We start from the raw sequence: 19711 nt of genomic DNA on the forward strand, positions 1-19711 counted from the left end.
TTATAATAGAAACAACAGGGAATTATTATTGATTTTTTAAAAATCCAAATGGTTCACATTTTAATAAACAATGAAACAAATGGCATTCCCTTGTTTAAGCATGGGCACCAGAGGGAGAGCTGGGAAAAGTAAATAAGAAATAATATTCTATTTCATACTCTTATCATTTTGCACTTGAACAATGAGATCATACATTTTGTCTTCATCAATGTCCAGCATACCTTACAATTTATGTATGTCACCCTGGAGAGATTTATACTCTTGCAGAGAAAAGGGGAGTAATTTGTACATAACTGTTTTTAGAATGCATACAAAGATAAAGATGAGGTGTAGGGACAAACCCTGATTAAAAAGTACCACGGGCATGGTCAGAGTTATGTAACAAGGGTTTAAGAAGGAGGGAGGCTGTGCAGGGCTCTTTTTCGCCTGGCTGAGCTGACTAAGATGCATTTTAGGGTCCTTCCTGCTCAGGTGCAAACCTGGTCACTGGCTGCCTTGCGTGAGTGCTTTTCCCCAATAAACCACCATTTATAAACCTATCTCTGACTCCACTTTGTAAACATCAATAATGAGAAAACAGGATGGACATGTACCAGTGGAAGTTCATTTTGGCTGAATGGTTCCGCAGTTCTTTTATACTTAAGGTATCCAGAATTCCGGTGCTAGTCAAACTGTCAAACTTTCTTTAAGAAAACAAATTCTTAGTAGAAAATGAGTTTCTCATGTAGAGATTGAAGTATATAAAGCCTAACAGAAAGCCCAGATAGTCTTAGCAAAAAGGTAAATAAGAAACATTGAAAGGTTTGTAACAATAGATATAAACCAAGGCAGAAGGTTCAGACAGCATGAAAATAAGATACTTCACCACTTCTTTCCCCTTGTGGTGATGTTTCCATGGTACCCAGCTCAAACCATCTGGACAGAAAGGGGACTGTGCTCCTAGCTGCTACTGACTTCTTTAAAAGAGCTTATTAGTAAGTTACACAAATTTCATTGTGCTATGTTTCAATTGCCTTTTGGTAATTATTTACCAATATTTACTCTAACATATAAAATGATGTGAAATAGCCACAAATGTGATTTTGTGTGCACTCAGACAATCCTTCATAGCTGATTCATAGCTAACGTGTAAGCTCAAACCAGACCTGTGCATTCATAAAACTGTGTGCCTGTAATACATTACTTGTATTACATATGAATGTCAATGTTGATACTTAGATTTTATTAATAAGTATTATTTACTTCAAAGAGGGTGTTAAAAGAAAAATGAGTCAAAGAACATACACATACTGAATTTGGTTGTGTTTTTATCTTATAAAAAATCGGTGGCTTGAGATTTCTTGTCTACTTGGAAAAATTGGCAAATCATAAAATATCAATGTACCAGGCATATTGGATTACTAATGGGAAAATATGGTTATATGTATCAAACTTACTTGTTGCTGGGAGAAATCAGAGGACAAGCACATGGCTGACAGTCATTTGGCAACCCCCTGACAATTCCATAGTAGCCAAGGGCACATCGCTCACAGAAATCACCAGCAGTATGATGCTGACAGTTCTGTAAAAGAAAATGGAAGAAGAGTTGCTTTTAAGATACAAGGAGTTACAATGTGCTGTATCATGTAGTTCCCCAGCAATATCTACAGAGAGGGAGGAGAAGGAGGGATAAAGTTTACAATGATCAGTTCTTAATTCAATTATCTTTAAAGATACTTCTTCATTTAAGAAGCTGATGCCGTGTGTGGTAGCTAGATTATCAATAAGAGCTTCTGTTTTGCCTAAATTGATTTCTGTGTACACTTTTATTTTACTCAAAATTAGCAAATATAAATTCAAGAATCTCTTAAATTTTAGCTCTATGAGGAGCTGGGGGAAGGGCTAAAAGACAGGGTCCCTGGTGCATGCCTGTTGGGGGAAAATCATAGTCAAACCAAGGAGGAAAACATAGATGTGGTAAGATGATGCACACAGAAGTGGCCAGCCTTGTTACTACACCATGAATGATATTTTTCTATTTCGTGAATAATTTTGTTGGTTCTTTACCACTATTGTAGACTCAATCTGACACTGCAACCTTTGGTCAATATTTCTGTTTCATGCTTGAATGATGAAAGGTATGCCACTGATATATTTGAAGGCATATTCATATGGAAATGAGAAGAGTGAGATAAAGTTTAGGTAAAATATTCTCACCAAGTAGAATCATACTTTACAAAGAGCAACTAGTATGGATGGAAGAGAAGGTATATCTATAAGGCACTCAGATGATGAGAGAAAAGTATAATAAAATAATATCCTACCTTGTTGAATTTATATTTACTTTAGGAATTTAGAGAAGATGACAATTAGGAAACATAACAACAAAAATGCAACCATGAATATTGTTTAGTAAAATACATGATTCTTGATGTTGAGAGTTGGGAGGGAAAGCATTTAGAGCTGGATTTCTAACAGCTCAGTTTTTGTAGGACAGGATTTGGGGCGGTCAGAGCAATGACCTATTCTATAAAATGCTAAAAAGTGATGCTGAGAAGCATAATTCAGTAACAAGATCCACGTAGACATACACTTCCCCTTCCAGTCTCACTTGCAGACTGTGCTGCCTATGTACGCTGAGCTAGCCACAGGAGAGCACCTGAAAGTTGCTACTTATGGCTCCTCATTTACTTGTAGGATTTTCATTTGTAAATATGTTGTTTAGTTATTATCATTTAATATTCTTCTTACCAGGATATAGTGCATGTCATCTCTTATGTCAAATATCCTTTTCTCTTCTCAACATTCCTTTGTGTCCTAAATATGGCTTAACAGTCCCTCCTAGCTTAACACCATAAATGAAACAGCATCATCATGCAGCAACTCTTCTAAATGACTGAATGAAAGAGCTCATGCTCTACGCAACATGGAAAACATGGGCCAAGACTGTTCATATGGAAAAGGACAGGTACTACATCTAATAAATGCAGAAAAATGGTCAGCAGGACAAAATAATCCACCACATTATGATGCTGATTTAAACGTCATAATCCTCCTTTACTTGACTATCCAGATTAATCTACCCATCTTTGCAATGAAAGCCTTTCCATACTTCATGGCAACACTCTAAGAGAGAATGATTCCAAAATAAAATAATTACATGTGTATCTTGGTCTCAAATCATCTAACCAGCCATTGAAGGAAAGTGTTTCCTGAGAAAGGTATTAAGATCACATTTTATAATTGCGAAAATATGTACCCAAAGACATTTTTTTCAATAGCAGTCTTCAGCATTTTAGCTTTCCCAACAAAATAACTGTGTTTTTATGTAATCTAGATATACTAGTAACAACTGAACTCAGTTGCTTAAATATAACAATCATTACTAAAAATACACAAGTCCAAAATGTGGTTTTTATTTTTCTTCAATCTGCAATTTTACATTATTTGGTTACTAAGAAAATGAGCATATTTTAACCTTCTCTGGATTGTTGATCTTTCACAGATACACTGATATGCTATACTTGATTAAATGAATTAAATATCCTGGCTAGTTATGTAAACAAAGCATATAATTCATATGGCTATTTTAGAAACTTTGATGTGTAACTCTTTCAAATGACTAGCCAATATTTTTTCAAACAGTGTGCATAATATTTTCTCTTATATGGAAATTTTCCTATAGGGAGATTTATATACTATGGTTACCTAATAAGTTTAAATACATTCAATGATGTCACACATTAGTGATTTTTCATAGAATATGCAACATCTGCATGCTTGTTTTAGATGATGCATTACAGGTGGACCATGTGTCTTCTACAATAGACAGTGAATATGACCTAATCTTGCAGCATTTGAAACTTAAGGTGACAAGTAACTGAACATAAGCTTACACTATTGGGATACTTTCTAAGCTTTCCTTCAGGCATCACAAGAATGCACAGTCCTCATAAAGCAGGTCTCTCCACCTTACATGACTGTCAGCAATAGAATTTACCTTGTGCTGTCTGAACAATTGCTTTATTCTTGTCATGGCAGCAATCTGAGTTCTGCCTTCCTAACCCAGGCTGATTAAGTCTAATATCTATTTCCTAGATGCTCGAATATCTAAAACCACCATTACATCATAAATATTTTGTTGTAAGCTAAGCCTTTAACAATCCTAGTTACTCAGAGTTTCTTTTAAAACACAGGAGATTATAAGTGTGTTACTGAGATTTGCAAACAAATTAAGTGTCTTTCTGTCCTTGATTTCTGGAGCTTGTACAATTTATGATATCCCCATGTTCAAAGGTAAAAATGCAAGCCAAATGTTCACAGCTAATAGATTAATGGTGCATGTAAGTTGATGTAAAAGATGGACCATAGTTAGCTCTGGAAACATCACTAACAGTATGAAACAGCCTCCAAAGCACAGGTTCAAGTGATCACAGGTGACATGATAAGATATTTCAAATGTTACATTACATAAAGCTGAAATGATTCCTAATGTTTTGGATGATAAAAAACATGCTAACAGGTCACCTTATGACCCACAATTGACAATATGAAATTAACAGAAAATATTGATTCAGTTCAGCTGTCTATTTTTTTCTTGAGGCTTTTGGTACTAAGTATTTCCAATATGCCTGCCTTATAGAAGGTGCTGGGATATAAAGATGGAGATGACAGCAGTGTATAATATTAATTCATTTGATGTAGGTGTGCTAATTGGATTAGATTTACTAGGTGCCCATACCATAGCCTTCAAGTACTATCTATTTCCCAAAGAGAGGAACTTATAATTGAATCAGACAACAGAGAACATTGGTGAAGAGGATTTGTATTTTTCTTTTCCTTCTCAAGTTGTAATTATAAGGAGTAAAAATAGTATTTCTGCGAACTACATGATCTTTAAAATATAAGTTCGTTGAACTGTCAGTATTTCCTTGTGAAAAATAGGAGAGATAATATTGACAATGGTGTAGTGAGGGCATCTATTGTCCACTCGTTTACCTATCTGTCCTCTTATCTACCTGACTCCTTGTGTGTCTACTAACTTATGTTAGCACACTACCTTCCCTTCTTGGAGCATAACATTACATAGGTATTAATCTTTCATTCTTAGAAAAACAAGTTCTATTGGGAAAGCAGCAGCCACTTTAAGCACTAGTAAGAAACCGTGCAGAATATCAGAACTTACCAAAACCTAGGATGAGCCAACTACTCTATTGAAAGTACAATATGGGGTTAGAATGAGCAGAGTCACACAGTAGTGTTTGTTTGGGAGAATTATTTAACCTTATGTTTCTCTGTAATTAGATGTGTTCTTTTTATTGCTTATAAATAAAGGGAAAAATTAAAATAGTCAAAAGAATAAATGAGTGCCCATCTCTCAATAGCACCTCCTCGAGGGCTTTAGCATGGTATTTGTTGAATGTCTGTGTCATTTAGTCCTTTGTTGAAATCCATGCTCCTGATACAATCAGATGATTTAGCATAGAGTCCTCATGATTGGGAATTGTGACCTTACAAAATCTTCTGCAGGAAACTACTATTATACTTCCTTCCCCCACACAAGGACACTGAAACATAGCGTTCTTTGTGACCAGCAAACAGGTGCATACTAGACACAAAATTTGTTGATGCCGTAAGAACAGCCAGATTCGGGAACTATAGGAAATAATTTCTATTGTTCATAAGCCAATGATCTTGTGGTGTGGTGTTTTGCTCCAGTAACCCGAATAGACTAAGATAGCGAGAAAATCTTGCATTGTGTTAGACATAATAATGATGACCTCAATTGTTTATGAAGTACCCGTTAATTTGTTCTAAAACTGTAAATGAAGTCTAACATGGTCATTGTCATTATCATTTATAGTGCTTACAATTTTATTTTTAAAATTTTATTATTTTTATTTTAAGTGTGGAACTTTAGGTAACACCAAAGCTAAAGAAACTGACTTTGCTCATCCAGTCAGTGAGAGGTGAAGCCGGGATTTGAGTCAAGGTAGTGAATCTGAAGCTTGCCACTCCACCAAAGCTAGGGACATTGCAGTCTATAACAGAGGTAGCACTAAGCTGAAGCCCAACAGGAGAGGAATCACTATGCATTTGCTTCCTCAGTTGAACCATGAGGTTATCATGGTTGTTTCTTATTTGCCTCATAGCCCTGTTTCTAAAATAAAGTTGTCTAAATTCAAAAGTTGTAAGTTCCCCTAAGGACAATATAAAAATTCAGGGCATAACAATTTATATAACTGTGTATTTTGATGGAAGTATTTATTTGTTTCTTACTTTATCTAGGGATTTCTTAGGAAATAGACTTTCACTGAGGATTCTTAAGGCGGAAAACTAGCTGTAATACCCAATTGAACAAAGAAAACAGCACGAAGACAACAACTTTTATCCTAATAAAAGTGAAATTAAATTCTCATTTATGGGTACTTCTGAATCAATTATATGAATCAAATGTAATTCTTTAAAACTATAGAAGAATAGTACATTTAACTTGTGAGTGTAGTCCTTCCCCCAAATTAACTGTTGAAATTTACAGAGAAGCAGAAAGTAAAACTATGACACCAAAAGCAAACACTAATTATTTCAGGAATTCAAGGATAGTTGATATTAGTTTTTAATTTCTCATGGTACTCATCATTTAGTTGATAAAACTATTACATGATCACATCTTGAACCAGCCTTTACTCTTATCCCACACTCTACAATAAAGTGTGTGCTATATTTTAATATCTCTGCCTGATTGAAAGAAAGTATCTCTGAGAATACAAGAATAAATAGATGACCTTTAATATGACAAGAAATGTTTTTCATAAATGAATCCCCACCACCAAGATTTATGATAGAACAGTGAAACAGTAATATCAAAATCAGGGATTATATAGGCTGTTGATCATTTGTCTACTTAACATTTTGTGTAATTCCTAATTTATAAAATGCACAAATTAATTATTACAGATATAGTTTATGACAAGAAGCAACATAATTACAAGTATTTGCAAGCAATAATTTATAATGATAAAATAATATAAATAATTGAAAATTTATAGGTTGCAAATAAAATGGTTGAATTTCAACCATGTTAAGAAACATGTTAAGAAAACTTTTACCATAAAGACTAATTAGTGAATGAAATGAAATGAGCTGCTAACACAAAACTACAATATTTACCAGTTAAATTAAACTGTATGATATATTCAAGTTTACTATATAAAATATGTAATAATCTATATTTTGTAACAGCTTACTCTAAGATATGATATGTTTGAAGATAGAAGACAATAACATTCCTGGGGGGAGGAAACATAACTGAACTGTGTAAATACATCAATTCCTTATAAAGAAGTTTGATGCAATTTCAATAAAAATTCTAGTAACATATTTGGGGAAATGGATCAAAATAGTGAATAAAAATGTCACCAGGATGAATATATAGATATCTAGTTAGGAAATGAGAAGAATTAAGTATGATAAGACTCTTGTTTACTACATCACACATTCTAAAATGAAGGGAAGCAAAGCATTATAGCAAAAACAAAAAGACAAGTTGAACAGATGCTTTAAGCAGATTTTAATATGGAAAATAATTGTGGATATATATAGAAATCATGAGTCATGAGGAAGAGACAATATTAATCAATATAATGTGTCTTTGCTATAATAATTGCAAGAAAAGAGGTATCGCTTTCCCACACCATAAAAACATCTCAAATGATTAGAGAAGATTTCAAGTTAAGAATCATGTAAGTACTGTATGATCTCATCAGACATAGGTGCTGAAACTCACATGCCTGTAAAGATCACCATGGGAACAAGTGTAATTAGGGATGCAAATAGCACTAAATCCCAGTAATACCATGAATTGATATCTGGGCAATGAGGAGAAAGGTAAATAGGGCTGAGGATGGGGAGCCAGAGGGTTTGAAAATTCTCAGTGTTATGGCTAGGAAATGAACCAAACTCAGACTTCCATAAAGAATGGGTAAATACATGGTGGCAACTCTGATGAAAGGTGAAGAAGGGTGAGTCCTGGGGCTAAGTGCGTCATTCGCTTTACCACAGACTGAAAGCAAAATCTTAACCTGAGTAACTGGAGTCCTAGTAGACTGAGAAAAACTGTGAACAGGCCATTGAAAATTCTTTGATGGTTTCTAGAAGGAAACAGAGCCAAAAGGGTCTTTTTTCCATTTTAAAAGATGATGTAGATTAGATAGGAGATTAACAGGGTGGTAGTCTTGAATGGGGAAGAGAGGTGAGGTCAAGAATGCCCAGAGAAGACTTGATGTCTCCTTCTCAGACTTTCTATCTCCTTCCTTGTTTTCTAGAGATTGAACACAAGGACACATGCACGTGATGCTGGTGCTCTACCATGAGTTACATGTCTAGCCTAAGAGTTGACCTTTTCCAGAAAGATTAATTCTTCCAATGGAAGGCAAGTAATCAGAGTAAGAGGTAAGATCAAGGGATCATTGAAGTCATATAAGTTATGTTTCTTTCTTTTCTCTTCTATCATAAGAAGCAACTCCAGGGACTGAAGCGATTGCTTAGTCAGTTAGAAAAATGCTTAAGTGCAAGCATGAGGATCTGAGTTTGATCCCCAGGACATAAATAAGAGGACAGGTATGGTGTTGTGTGTTTGTAATCCCAACACTCTAAAGGCAGGGCTCTCTGGCCTGCCAACATAGCTTACTTGGTAAGTTCCATGCCAGTGAGAGAGCTTGTCCAGAAAAAACAAAGACAAACAGGAAGGAAAAGACAACCAAGGTAGATGGAGACTGAAGAATGACATGAAAGAAGTAAGCTGATTTTAAAATGAGATGAGGTATAAAGCTCACTGACGAGATTAGAGCGTAGAAATATTAAGGACTGAATGGGAGATAGTGACCAAAGAAGAGGATGTTCAAAATGGAGACTGCAAAAACAGAAGAAATTGAGAGGGAGAAGAATGGAGGACTGATGTTATGGACTTAAAACCAGGAGGGATTACATTAGTGGTTTTGTTAGAGAATGGACACGACACAAGGAAAAAACATTAGCAAGCGAGGAGGGTGACCAGAGGGCTGGTGTTCTGCTGATCAAGTAAAGACAGTGCAAAGACAAACTTGGGAATGAGTCAAAGCTGAGTGGCGCTACAGAGGAGAAGGGGTGGGTGTGAGGCTGGCAGGGAGGGGAAGGGACACCCACCCTTTCTTCTGCTTTAGGGACATGAAGATCATGAAAAAATCAATGACTACTGTTTAAGGCCACAGGGCTGGCAGTCTGTAAGGAGAGAGCCGGATGTCTATGAGCAACCTGAAGAGAAAATTAGGGGAAGGGGGGGATTCTAAATGTGATTTTGTTGCTGTCTAACCATGAATTCTCCAAGGCTCAGTTGAAAGATTTCAGAAGACTAGAGGAAAATGATGGGACAAAAAGATATTCAGAGCTATGAAGCAATTCAACTTTATGGGATCAACAGTGACAGGGGAACCTGAAATGCCAAAGGCAAGGGACAGGAGAGTCCTGATTGTTCAAAAGCAAATGGTGGTTCTGGGTTCTGGGCATCATCAAGAAGGTGCAACACTGAGAATAGCCTCAATTGGATGAGAAAAATGTAAGCTATAGGATATACAGTCAATGCATTTAAAGATGTTCATGATAGGCACATGTAAATGCAGAATATAAAAACTCTAATCATACTGCATATTTTGATTTTAAAACAGGCAAAATTAGTGGGAAATATTTAAAATATTAACATTTTGTCTTAGGCTGAATTTGGGGAAACTTGCTTTTCATAACATTTCCTTTCTTTTTGACTGGCCCTCTCTCCCTCCTTCCCTTCCTCTCTATCCCTCCTTCAGTCCTTCCATTCTTCTCTGTTATTTGTAACACTGGAAATCAAAGTCAAGACCTCATCTATGCCACATGCTCTCTATCATTCTAATTCTGTAAATATTTTGGTATAATTTCCAGATTCCATAAGAAAAACTACTACTCTTTCTTATAATTACAAACTAATCCATCACATAATTTTTGGTGAATGCTTTTTCCTGTTATCTGGGCTGCTATCATTCTCTTTTTGAGAAGAACTGAGTTTTTCCCATCATAATTTTTCATTATATCTTAAAATGACAAACATGGTGACTATACTTTCCCCTTGCATGTTTCATTTCAAGCACACAGTCATACTCCCTATAGATGAATCGGCCTCTGTGTGGAGGACCTGCAAATTTGGAAAGAGAAGCGAAAGCACAGTTCTTGTCCATGAAGCTGCAAGTGCCTACCTGGCATACTGAGGTCTCAGGATCACACTGGCTGCTGTGTCCATTACACTGACAGGGAACACAGGTTCCTAGGGTTGGTCCAGGAGTTCGTCCTCCTGGCTCAGAACGCAGCCGGTAAAATCCTGGTGCACATGTCTAGAAGAAAAGGAAAGCAATTAGGAAAGGCATAGTAGCACTGTTGCTTCATCAGTACCAAAGGTCTCCAGTTGTTTTAAAGATGACATTGGTCCATGCCCCTCCATGTGTGTATGAGAGTTTGGGGAGCACACTTACATATTTCTGCTAAGTCCTTCTGTTCTCAGATTCAGGCAGCCCCCATGTAGTCATATCTTAGCAGAGGAAAAGCTTTCATTTGCCTTTAGTCTGAGAAGGCCTGGAAGTGTCTTTTTCTTGTGAGGTTTATTTTTAACTGACATTGTCATATGGACTAACTAACTAACAATTCCAGTGTCCTCAACCACCAAAAATATACTTCTCTGTTTTTGAAGGATAATTAGCAAATGTTCAGAGAAACTCAGCAAAACACGATAAAATATTCATGGGTACATTATTTATATCAATATGATTTGAAGATTATAAAAAGGAAAACTTCAAAATAACAAAATCTCTATGTGTCTTGAGACCATTGGGCAGGCCATTCATAAAATTTATCTTCTCTTGATCTATATTTTTTTCATTTTGCAATAAAAATCCAAAACCAACAGAAAAATTCTGGCAAAGCTGACACATGCAAAACCAAGAGTTTCATCTTCATGAAGGTTTTGTTATATAAATGTATCAAAAACATCACTTGATTTCTGTAGAAAGGGCCTGGGCATGAGATGAGACTGCCTTGTGTTCCAGGCTCAATGGTCTCACTCATCAGACAGCGTTTGATTTTTGATTAAGGAGTAGACAGTAGTTCTCAGAAATGACTAAGGATTGTAAAGAGGCTATTTCACTACCTGGTTAAGTAGTGTTTTCTTTCTTCCCTTCAAAACCTTACTCTTGTTGACTCGAGAATGACAGCTGGCTAAGTAGGACAAAAACATGTTCTACCAAGAACTTCCTAATGCTTGCACATGCTTTGTATGTGGCCTAAGCAGCCCAGGATGAAAAATGCAGAAGTCCACCAGAAAGAGAAAAAAAGTCAATGCTCAGTACTCTCCTGGTGTTTATTTTGATTTGTTTAATGTGTACCTCAATTAAGCAATTAATTAAGAGTCTCTTGGTTTTTATTAGCGTATAAGAAATTATAATGAGATTTAACACTTTTCCCATTTTGAGCAAACTAAAGGAAGACTGAGCCTAGTAGTCAACAAATAGCAAACAAACAAACAAACAAACAAACAAAAAAGCCAAGCTTTGCATCTTTTCAATATTATGGTGCATATATATATATATATATATATATATATATATATATATATATATATATATATATATATGTAACCATGCTCTTGACAGCCAAGGTTAATTTTCATCATTGTTACAGAAAAAGTCTAGAAATTACACCTGAAGAACTCAAGGAGCAATCCTAGGTGTATTTAAAAGAGGGAGACGATGCATTGGAGTTGTGGAGGTGGCACACAGGGGCTGGGACGCAGTACCTAGGGGCTGGGAGGTGGCATACAGGGCTTAGGAGGTGATGTACAGGAGACTGGGGAGGTAGCACAGGGCCTGGAGAGGTATCTTAGTCGGCAAAGTACTAATTACTTTAGTATGAGGACAGGAGCTTGGATCAGTTGAAGTCATGTAAAACATGGCGGGTGTGGTAGTCACTTGTAAACCCAGACAACACTGTGAGCTCTGAGTCATTTAGAAATCCTGCTTTAATCCATAAGATGGAGTGTGATCAAGGAAGACCTATCAACCCTAAACCTCTACACTCATGCACTCACACATATGAGAACATGCACAAAGAAACCTACACAACCACTCCCCACACACACAAACACACACACACACACACACACACACACATACACACACACACACACACACACACACACACCCTCTCCTTCCTAACCCAAAATAGTGTATGGTGTAGACTGCGGCAAATTGTTACTATGTTGACTTGAATAAACTTGCATTTTATTTACATGAATCTCACACTTAAATATCTTTCTAAATATTATTATTTTGTTGGTTTATCTGCTCAGGGTCTGTTTGCTTGTTTGTATACTGTGTGTAAGCATGAAAACTATGCAAATTGGGAGGAATTTCTAAGATCTATTTTATATCCCACCCCCCCAAAGAAAGAAACAAAACTTATGAGAGCTAAGTAAATAAAAATACATGTCATTGTGGAAAGTCAATTCAGAGTTCTGGGCTGAAATGCACTGGTAATCCTGGAGTGGTTTGTATTGTAATCCACCAGGTTTTGTTTCTTATTGCTGTGGCTCTTTCTTGGGCACTAACAAGCTGCCAATAGTGTCCACAACCCAAGTTCCACGATGAGTTCTGCGAAAGATGTTCTAGGTCTTTCCTTTTGGTTTTTCAGTTATCTGGGAAATTTTGAAACATGCTGATGCTTGGTTCCACCCCTGGAGACTATAATTGGTAGTTAGTAAAGAGAAGGGCAAAGACTGGTCATGGCGGAGCGTCACAAGCACTGTTTTTAAAGTGTGTTTGAAAAGGGAAAATTGACTTCTTGGGGCTGTGCCCTAATAAATATAGGAACTGTGGTGTCAATGTTAGTCTCTGTGAAAGGTGTGGTCCAGTTAGTGTCTTTGTGATGTGGCTTCCTCATCCCACAAACCATCAAGTGTATTAACTGAATTGAAAGTTAAAGTTTCTTCTAGAAGTTTAATATTGTGTCCTGGTGGACTGTATTTCTTAACCAAGAAAAGAGACTGTTTTTCAGTGTAAGAATTGGAGCATCAAAAAATGTTTAAAACATGTCATATTTATTTCTTGTCAATCCCCTCTTTTCCTGGATCCCTTTGTATTTATTCTTTCCAGTGAAAAAGCAACAAAAAACAAAACAAAACAAAAAGCCCTAAAGGGTTTTTATTTTTTTTAAATACCAATTGTTTTTGCCCTCACTGACAAAAGAGGAAAAGTTTAACAGCTAAAGAAGTTTCAATTAGGACAGAAAAAGAACTACTTTTAAATTTTCTTAAAAATTTTTTTTTGGAGGAATACCAGCCTACAATCCACAATGCTAGAGAAGCTAGTAAAAAAGGAGGACCCTAAGAGAGACATACAAGGTCCCCTGGAGAAGGGGAAAGGGACAAGATCTCCTGAGCAAATTGGGAGCAAGTAGGGGGGTGGAGTTAGGATTCACAGCCTTCTATAATGAGGTTTGTTGCCCTCTCCTGGCATGCAGACATACATGCAGGGAGAATGCTGCTAATGAAATACATCAGGGACTTAAAATTTACATTGCCTAGACTACTGATAGGTCCCGATTGACCCAGTCAAACACCATACCATTCAACTGTGGTCCTGAAGCCTTGCCAAAACAAGGGGTTAAGGAAGAGGGGTTAAGAGGGTGGGACTATCAAAATCGCAACCAGACATCATTATCAAACTCCTGTTCTCTGTGATGTGCTTGAAAAGTGTCATACAGCTAATGCTAAAAAGTCATAGAAAATGGTATCTGCATATAATCTAAGTTAAATTTAGGTTTAGGTAATAGTCTAATCCTAAAATAATCTGGAAAACAGGCTAAGCAGGGTGGTTCTGTAAACAAGTATAGTGCAGACAGAGAGACTTTCATTTGACTTCTAAAGGAAGTCTAGTTCCCACCTTCAATCAATATTAATTGGGTATTTTAAGGTCAAGAAATTGTGATGAACAGAACAATAGTGTCCTGTCACTCCAGCTATTAGGCAAAAGTTTAGTATCTTTATAAATGGCAGTATTTTAAATGGTAATACCATTTAACTCTGTCTTTATGCAATCTCTTTTTTGTCTAAAAATATGAAATGCAGCTTACCAATGTAAATATCTATAGAATTCCACCCAGTTGGTGAAGATGTTGTAAAGGAAACATTTTGTGTATTCATAACCCAAAGCATATGTTCCTGGAATGGGATGGATTATTTCAAAACTGTCTTTAGTTCTTGCTTTGATGATTAGATTTTTATGCCTGGGTAATTACACTTTAGAATCAAAATGAATTATAAATAAGATGTATAATGGATTAGAGACAACGGGATGTGGAGAACATGTCAGGTATCTTATTATGGGAGATAAGCTTTTATCTCCATAATCTCTTTACTAAATCCTCACCATGAACAACAGTGCCTGTGAATAGGAGCCTGAGTGGAGCTCGCAGGACACAGACAAAGCTTATGTGGATGCCTTCTAGGTTTTTCTTAGTTTCTTTCATTTTCATTGGTTTAATATGTACTAATTCATTTTTTCAAACAATGGCAAATCATAAAAATCAATGCTATAGTGTAGTTTACTATTTTTAAATGCCTCTAAATCACAATACAAACACTGACATGAAGTATGTGGAGGTGTGCAGACTGCACTGAAATGATTTCATGATCTTCCAATATTTTGTGGGAAATGAAAAGACTCACATTAAATAAATGGAAAGAAATGTAGACATAGTAACTTTCTCCTCAGGATATCTGAAGGTCAACTTGACTCTGAATATTTTCTATAGGAAAATTACATTACTGAGCCAGAACTTTCAGAACGCCCACCTTATAGCTTCAATAACTATATATAATAATAATGAGGTCTGTGGTAGTTAAGAGATTTGGCCAAGGTCACACAGTTTTCAAGCAGTGCAGTCACACAATGAAACAAAATTCCATCTCTTTAGAAAAGTCTAAAGTTCTCTATCCTGTACACTTTCATCTTTCATGCTCACTAAATGTTAGCCCATTTTGTGTGTGTACATTGCCTCATTTTCCAGCCATATACTGGTACATGTTTGAAAGGGTACAGAGATAAATATAAGAGCTTGTAGTGTGTAAAAATAGACACATAGACACAAGGGAACTATTACTTAATAATGAGATGGATTATTTGATTATTTATGATATCAAAGTGAGCATATTATATTGAATATCACCTTTTAAACAGGTGATGGAGCTGCTACAAGGCATTTCAGTCACCCCATGAAGTTGTTCTTTGAACAGTGTGGAGCCATACAGTGGTACCTAAGCTGAACAGCACTGATTTGCTTCCATGAATTTTCACTTATATGAATCCTTGAGGTGATTCTCTCTAAGGATTAGCATTAAACCAGAAAAAGTGCCTGAAGTGGTGGAGTGAGGAAGAGTCATAATATCCAATGTCTATTGTTCTTTACATAAGCTATTCAGTCTAGGGAAACATGTATTTGATATTTTAACTACATTTATTTATGTATTTATTTATTTATTTATTTATTTATTATGTGCTTTGGAATGTGTATACCACAATGAATGTATGGAGGTCAGAGGGCATCCTGGGGCAGCCTGTTCTTTCCTTTCACAATGTGGGTCCAGAGAATTGAAGGAAGTCAGGTTGTGAGGTTTGTCAGCAAGGGTCTTTGCTTGCAATGGCAACTCACCAATCCATATTCAGTATTTTCAAGATGTATTTTAACTTTGACCTGGAGTCATGCATCCCATTTACAAAATAATATATACTATTTATACTAAAAATATCAGTACATGTGTCATAGAACCAACTCTAATGAATAAGACTGACTACAAACCAGTGATATGTGTGTTAGGTTCATAGCTCATACAATCTTCATAAAATTCTTACTCTGTAGGAGGTGGAGACATCAATAATATTCAGTTGTCATGCAAATGGCACCAACTAATGTGACTAATAAGAGAGTATTTGGGATGCAGCAGGTCCCAAAAAACTCTTTAAAGCCAGGCATTAAACTGGGAATCTACAGAAGGCCAGATGTGGAAGACCAGATGTGATACCATTAGTTACTTAGGGACTTGAGAATTTATCATGTCCAGTTTAAAGAGGTTTAGAAGTCTGTACGAAAGAGCCAGGTGGTGGCTCATGCTTTTAATGCCAACACTTGAGAGGCAAAAGCAAATGGGTCTCTATGAGTTTGAGACCAGCCTGGTCTATAGAGTGAGTTCCAAGACAGGTTCCAAAACTACACAAAGATACCCTGTCTCAACAAAACAAAACAACAACAAAACCTATGTAAGGTTTCAGCCCTAGAACATGATAAAGTTTAGATTCAAATTCATCCCAGCTCCTTAACTCTCCCAGCTCCCCAATATTCCTTTTATGAATTAATATTTGTAGGAATTGATTAGCCCACCAGAAGGTATTCAAAGGAATATCCTATCAATGAAAAAAATGGTCTTAAAATTGTAATGACTGAATGATAATAGCACCATTGGAACAAATTTATGTCATTTTGAGAAGAGTACATTGAATGCAGCAGCCTGCTATTTGGTGCAGAAATTTTGTCTGTTCTATATAGAAACACTCTCAAAACAGATATAATCATATCCTACAATCATTGCAGTTTAAATACCTCTCACTGCTCAGAAATGGTGCCAAGAAGATAGATGAGTTATAACAAACCAGCTTTTTGAAGCACACTCACTATCCCCTCCCCGACTGTGACATATCTTTCCATTCTCTTATTTTTTATCAAGCATTCCTCTTCAATTGTGATTCTTTATAAGGTAACAATGCCATTATCATGTTGCCCCTCTGTCTCACACTGTGTGTGAAAGATCAAATAGGATAAGAGTACACACGGAAGTCAAGTGCAAAGACAGTTTGGGAAGGATTCCTATTTGCCTCTGGAAGGGAACCGAGCTTAAGCAAGTTAGCAGCAGCTAGCTTACCTCACAGGACAGCCCTGAATAGCCAGGAGGGCAATCACATCTTTCTATCAAGTGTGCTGGTGGGCTTGATGCAGTCACATGTCCTGATTCAGCTACTTCCATAGAGATTTCAGAAATGCTAGAAAGAGAGAGCAGAGTTCACGATCAAACAGCCACACACAGCCTCTCCAAATGACTCAAGCCAGGCTTCTGCCAGTCACAGGTAAATTCTTTTGCTTTCTCATTTTCAATGAACCCAAACACACACGTTTATCAAGGTAACATGATATTATCCATTGTTTAAAGGGGCCATCAAGCTAATACCTATATTGTTTTGAAGCTGCTTAAATTCCAGGGACTCAGTTGCCATATCCTATCACTATATTTTTTTTTATTTCCTCTAGGTCTGAGATTATGCATTAGGAAAATATCCACATAAATCCTAAGGAGTTTAGTAAATTGGATGTCTGCTATCCTGTTGAGAAGTTATTATAAAGACTTTTACCCCCCAGTTTTTAAAATGTGAGTAGCTTCATGCAGACATGGCCAATTAATTAGATATTTATATTCCTTCAGACAACCCAAGGTCACTCTCTCTTAGAATGTCTCCTGTAGTCACAAGTGAAATTGCTTTTAATTTACTTTTTTTTTCCTCTGGAGCCTCTGGTGTCCTTTCAAGAACTTTGGAAAGCCTCCTAGAAAACAATGCAGACCATGATCCAACCCCGTCTTTAAGTGAATAAAGAGCTTTCCAAATTAATATTTTATTAGCTTTATTAGATAAATCCTTCAAGTGACTTAATTCACTCTTCCTATTGGTGAGAAAGAAAAAAATATATATTCCCAGTGAACCCACTGATACCTTCTTCATTAATTTGAAATTACGCATTAAAATATATATGCAGTCCATAAACCCAGACTATTTCATGACTGACTAACTGCAACATGAAAATGTTCTGCAAATAAACTTTTAAGTGAAACACTGAATAGTTTTTCCTCAATAAAGGGCACCTCCAATAGTTTAAAGAGGTTGAATCATAAACTTTGTAACAACCATAGGTAAGTTTTATTGAATTATGAATGCATGTACTGGTATCACTGGCATTTTGATTTGCACTTGGGAGCCTTATTGAAACCAATTTTGGGCTAAAATATAGGTTTCGCTTTCTTCTCCTTAGAGTAGCATAATAGTTGTGAGCTGTAAACAGTCACTCCTCTCCGATAAGAAAGTCTTTAATGCTCTGCTCTCCTTGGACCGTAGAGCAAGAGAAAACTTGTTGCTTGTTTGGCCAGCCATCTCTCCTCTGAAACCCTGTGGGGCTCCATAGCTACTTCAAGAAGAAACATGTATCATTTTGTCTTCATTCTCATGTACATGCACATGTACGTGAAAGCCATGTTTAAAAATCTAGAGACTCTTAAACAGTAGCAACAATAGATAGTTCTGCCATAAGTAAAGTTTCTCAGGTGATTAGAGGAGCTTACATGTGGGTGAAAGTTTGGAGAGGTGAGGCAGGGAAGTGCAATGGCTTTGCTGTGTCTTATGATATGAAGTGATATGGCTTCCATTTAAACCAGTACTGAGTTCTAGAAGTTACTTCCTTCAAACTACACATGCAACTCTTGAACTCTCTTTTGGACACTGCTATGGTTGCTTTAACAATAAAGATAATGGATTATGTCCTACTGGGGAGCACATTTTAAAGCTTTTAAACTTTTGTCAGGATTCCACTGTCTTCAATGGTCAAGTGGGGTGATGTATCTGCCTTACTTGTTCTCTTGGTTAGCTTAAAACAGTTTTGATAGGGCTTAGGAAATGTGATATATAGTGAAAAATGAAGACAACACTAGACTATCAGTTATATTATCAATGTTTTCTATGAACTTCCAAGTTCTTATTGTTGTCTGCACGAATCTGCAAAGTAGTCTAATTGAGTGTCTAATATGCAAATCTACTTTGGCTTCTATTACTAGTGTTCATTTGCTATTTTAAGATAATTAACAATACAGGTGACAGTGCCTTTTCTCTTCTATTCATGTTTTTATTTTTATGATAAACCAAGGGAATAAAAATGAGGAAGTGAATTTTGGTTCGTGATTAACTGTTTCACTGAAAGCCCCCAAATCAATCATGTGAAGAGCATGAATCTTCCAGTAGACAAAAAGGAGTTCTCAGGGAGACTGTGTGTATGCCTGGCTCAGTATAAATATCGGAAACTTAGAAAATTTTGGATTCATTAGTTTGACTATGAGAAGCTTCCTCTTTTGTGTTTATTTTCTTTAGCTTGATATATTCATTTGTCATAAGACTATTTTACAAACATGGATTGACTCCATGTTTCTCCAGAACATGAAAGAATATAACATGCAGCAGAGACATTGAATTACTAAGTAAATTCAGCACAATGTTCAGCATCTACACCACAAACTTAATCTCATTGGATGATCCTTCTACTAGTGAAGGTGTCTCCTGGAGCCTCCATTGTTCTCTTTATTCTACATTATTTTATTCTATTTTCTCTTTCCAATTTCAAGTTTTAGCATAGTCTATAAACATGCTTACCTATTTTTGAAATGGGATAATCATCCCTTGACTTTTGTCATTGGGTCATTCCATCATTTTATTATCAGAGTCATGGAAAACAATAGTTGGCACTTTCAGTGTTAGGTTCTTTGTGTCTCATTCATTCTTTAACTCTTTGAGACTATTTCTAACCAAAGGCATCA

At 36.2% G+C, this 19711-nt stretch overlaps 1 protein-coding gene across 4 annotated transcripts in view; it reads right to left on the minus strand.

Moving 5' to 3' along the window:
• LOC100771923 (laminin subunit alpha-2) overlaps window positions 1-19711 on the minus strand; it is a 541373-nt gene that overhangs the window by 167138 nt on the left and 354524 nt on the right. For all 4 annotated transcript variants that reach the window (XM_035440328.1, XM_027402872.2, XM_027402871.2 and 1 more), the window contains 3 exons: window positions 17006-17123; window positions 10242-10376; window positions 1437-1561 (listed from right to left, as the gene is read on the minus strand). In XM_035440328.1, the coding sequence (XP_035296219.1) occupies window positions 1437-1561; window positions 10242-10376; window positions 17006-17123 (378 nt within the window). The remainder of the gene's footprint in view (window positions 1-1436; window positions 1562-10241; window positions 10377-17005; window positions 17124-19711) is intronic.

This window comes from Cricetulus griseus, chromosome 2, assembly GCF_003668045.3.
Source record: "Cricetulus griseus strain 17A/GY chromosome 2, alternate assembly CriGri-PICRH-1.0, whole genome shotgun sequence".
Classification (NCBI taxonomy): Eukaryota; Metazoa; Chordata; class Mammalia; order Rodentia; family Cricetidae; genus Cricetulus; species Cricetulus griseus.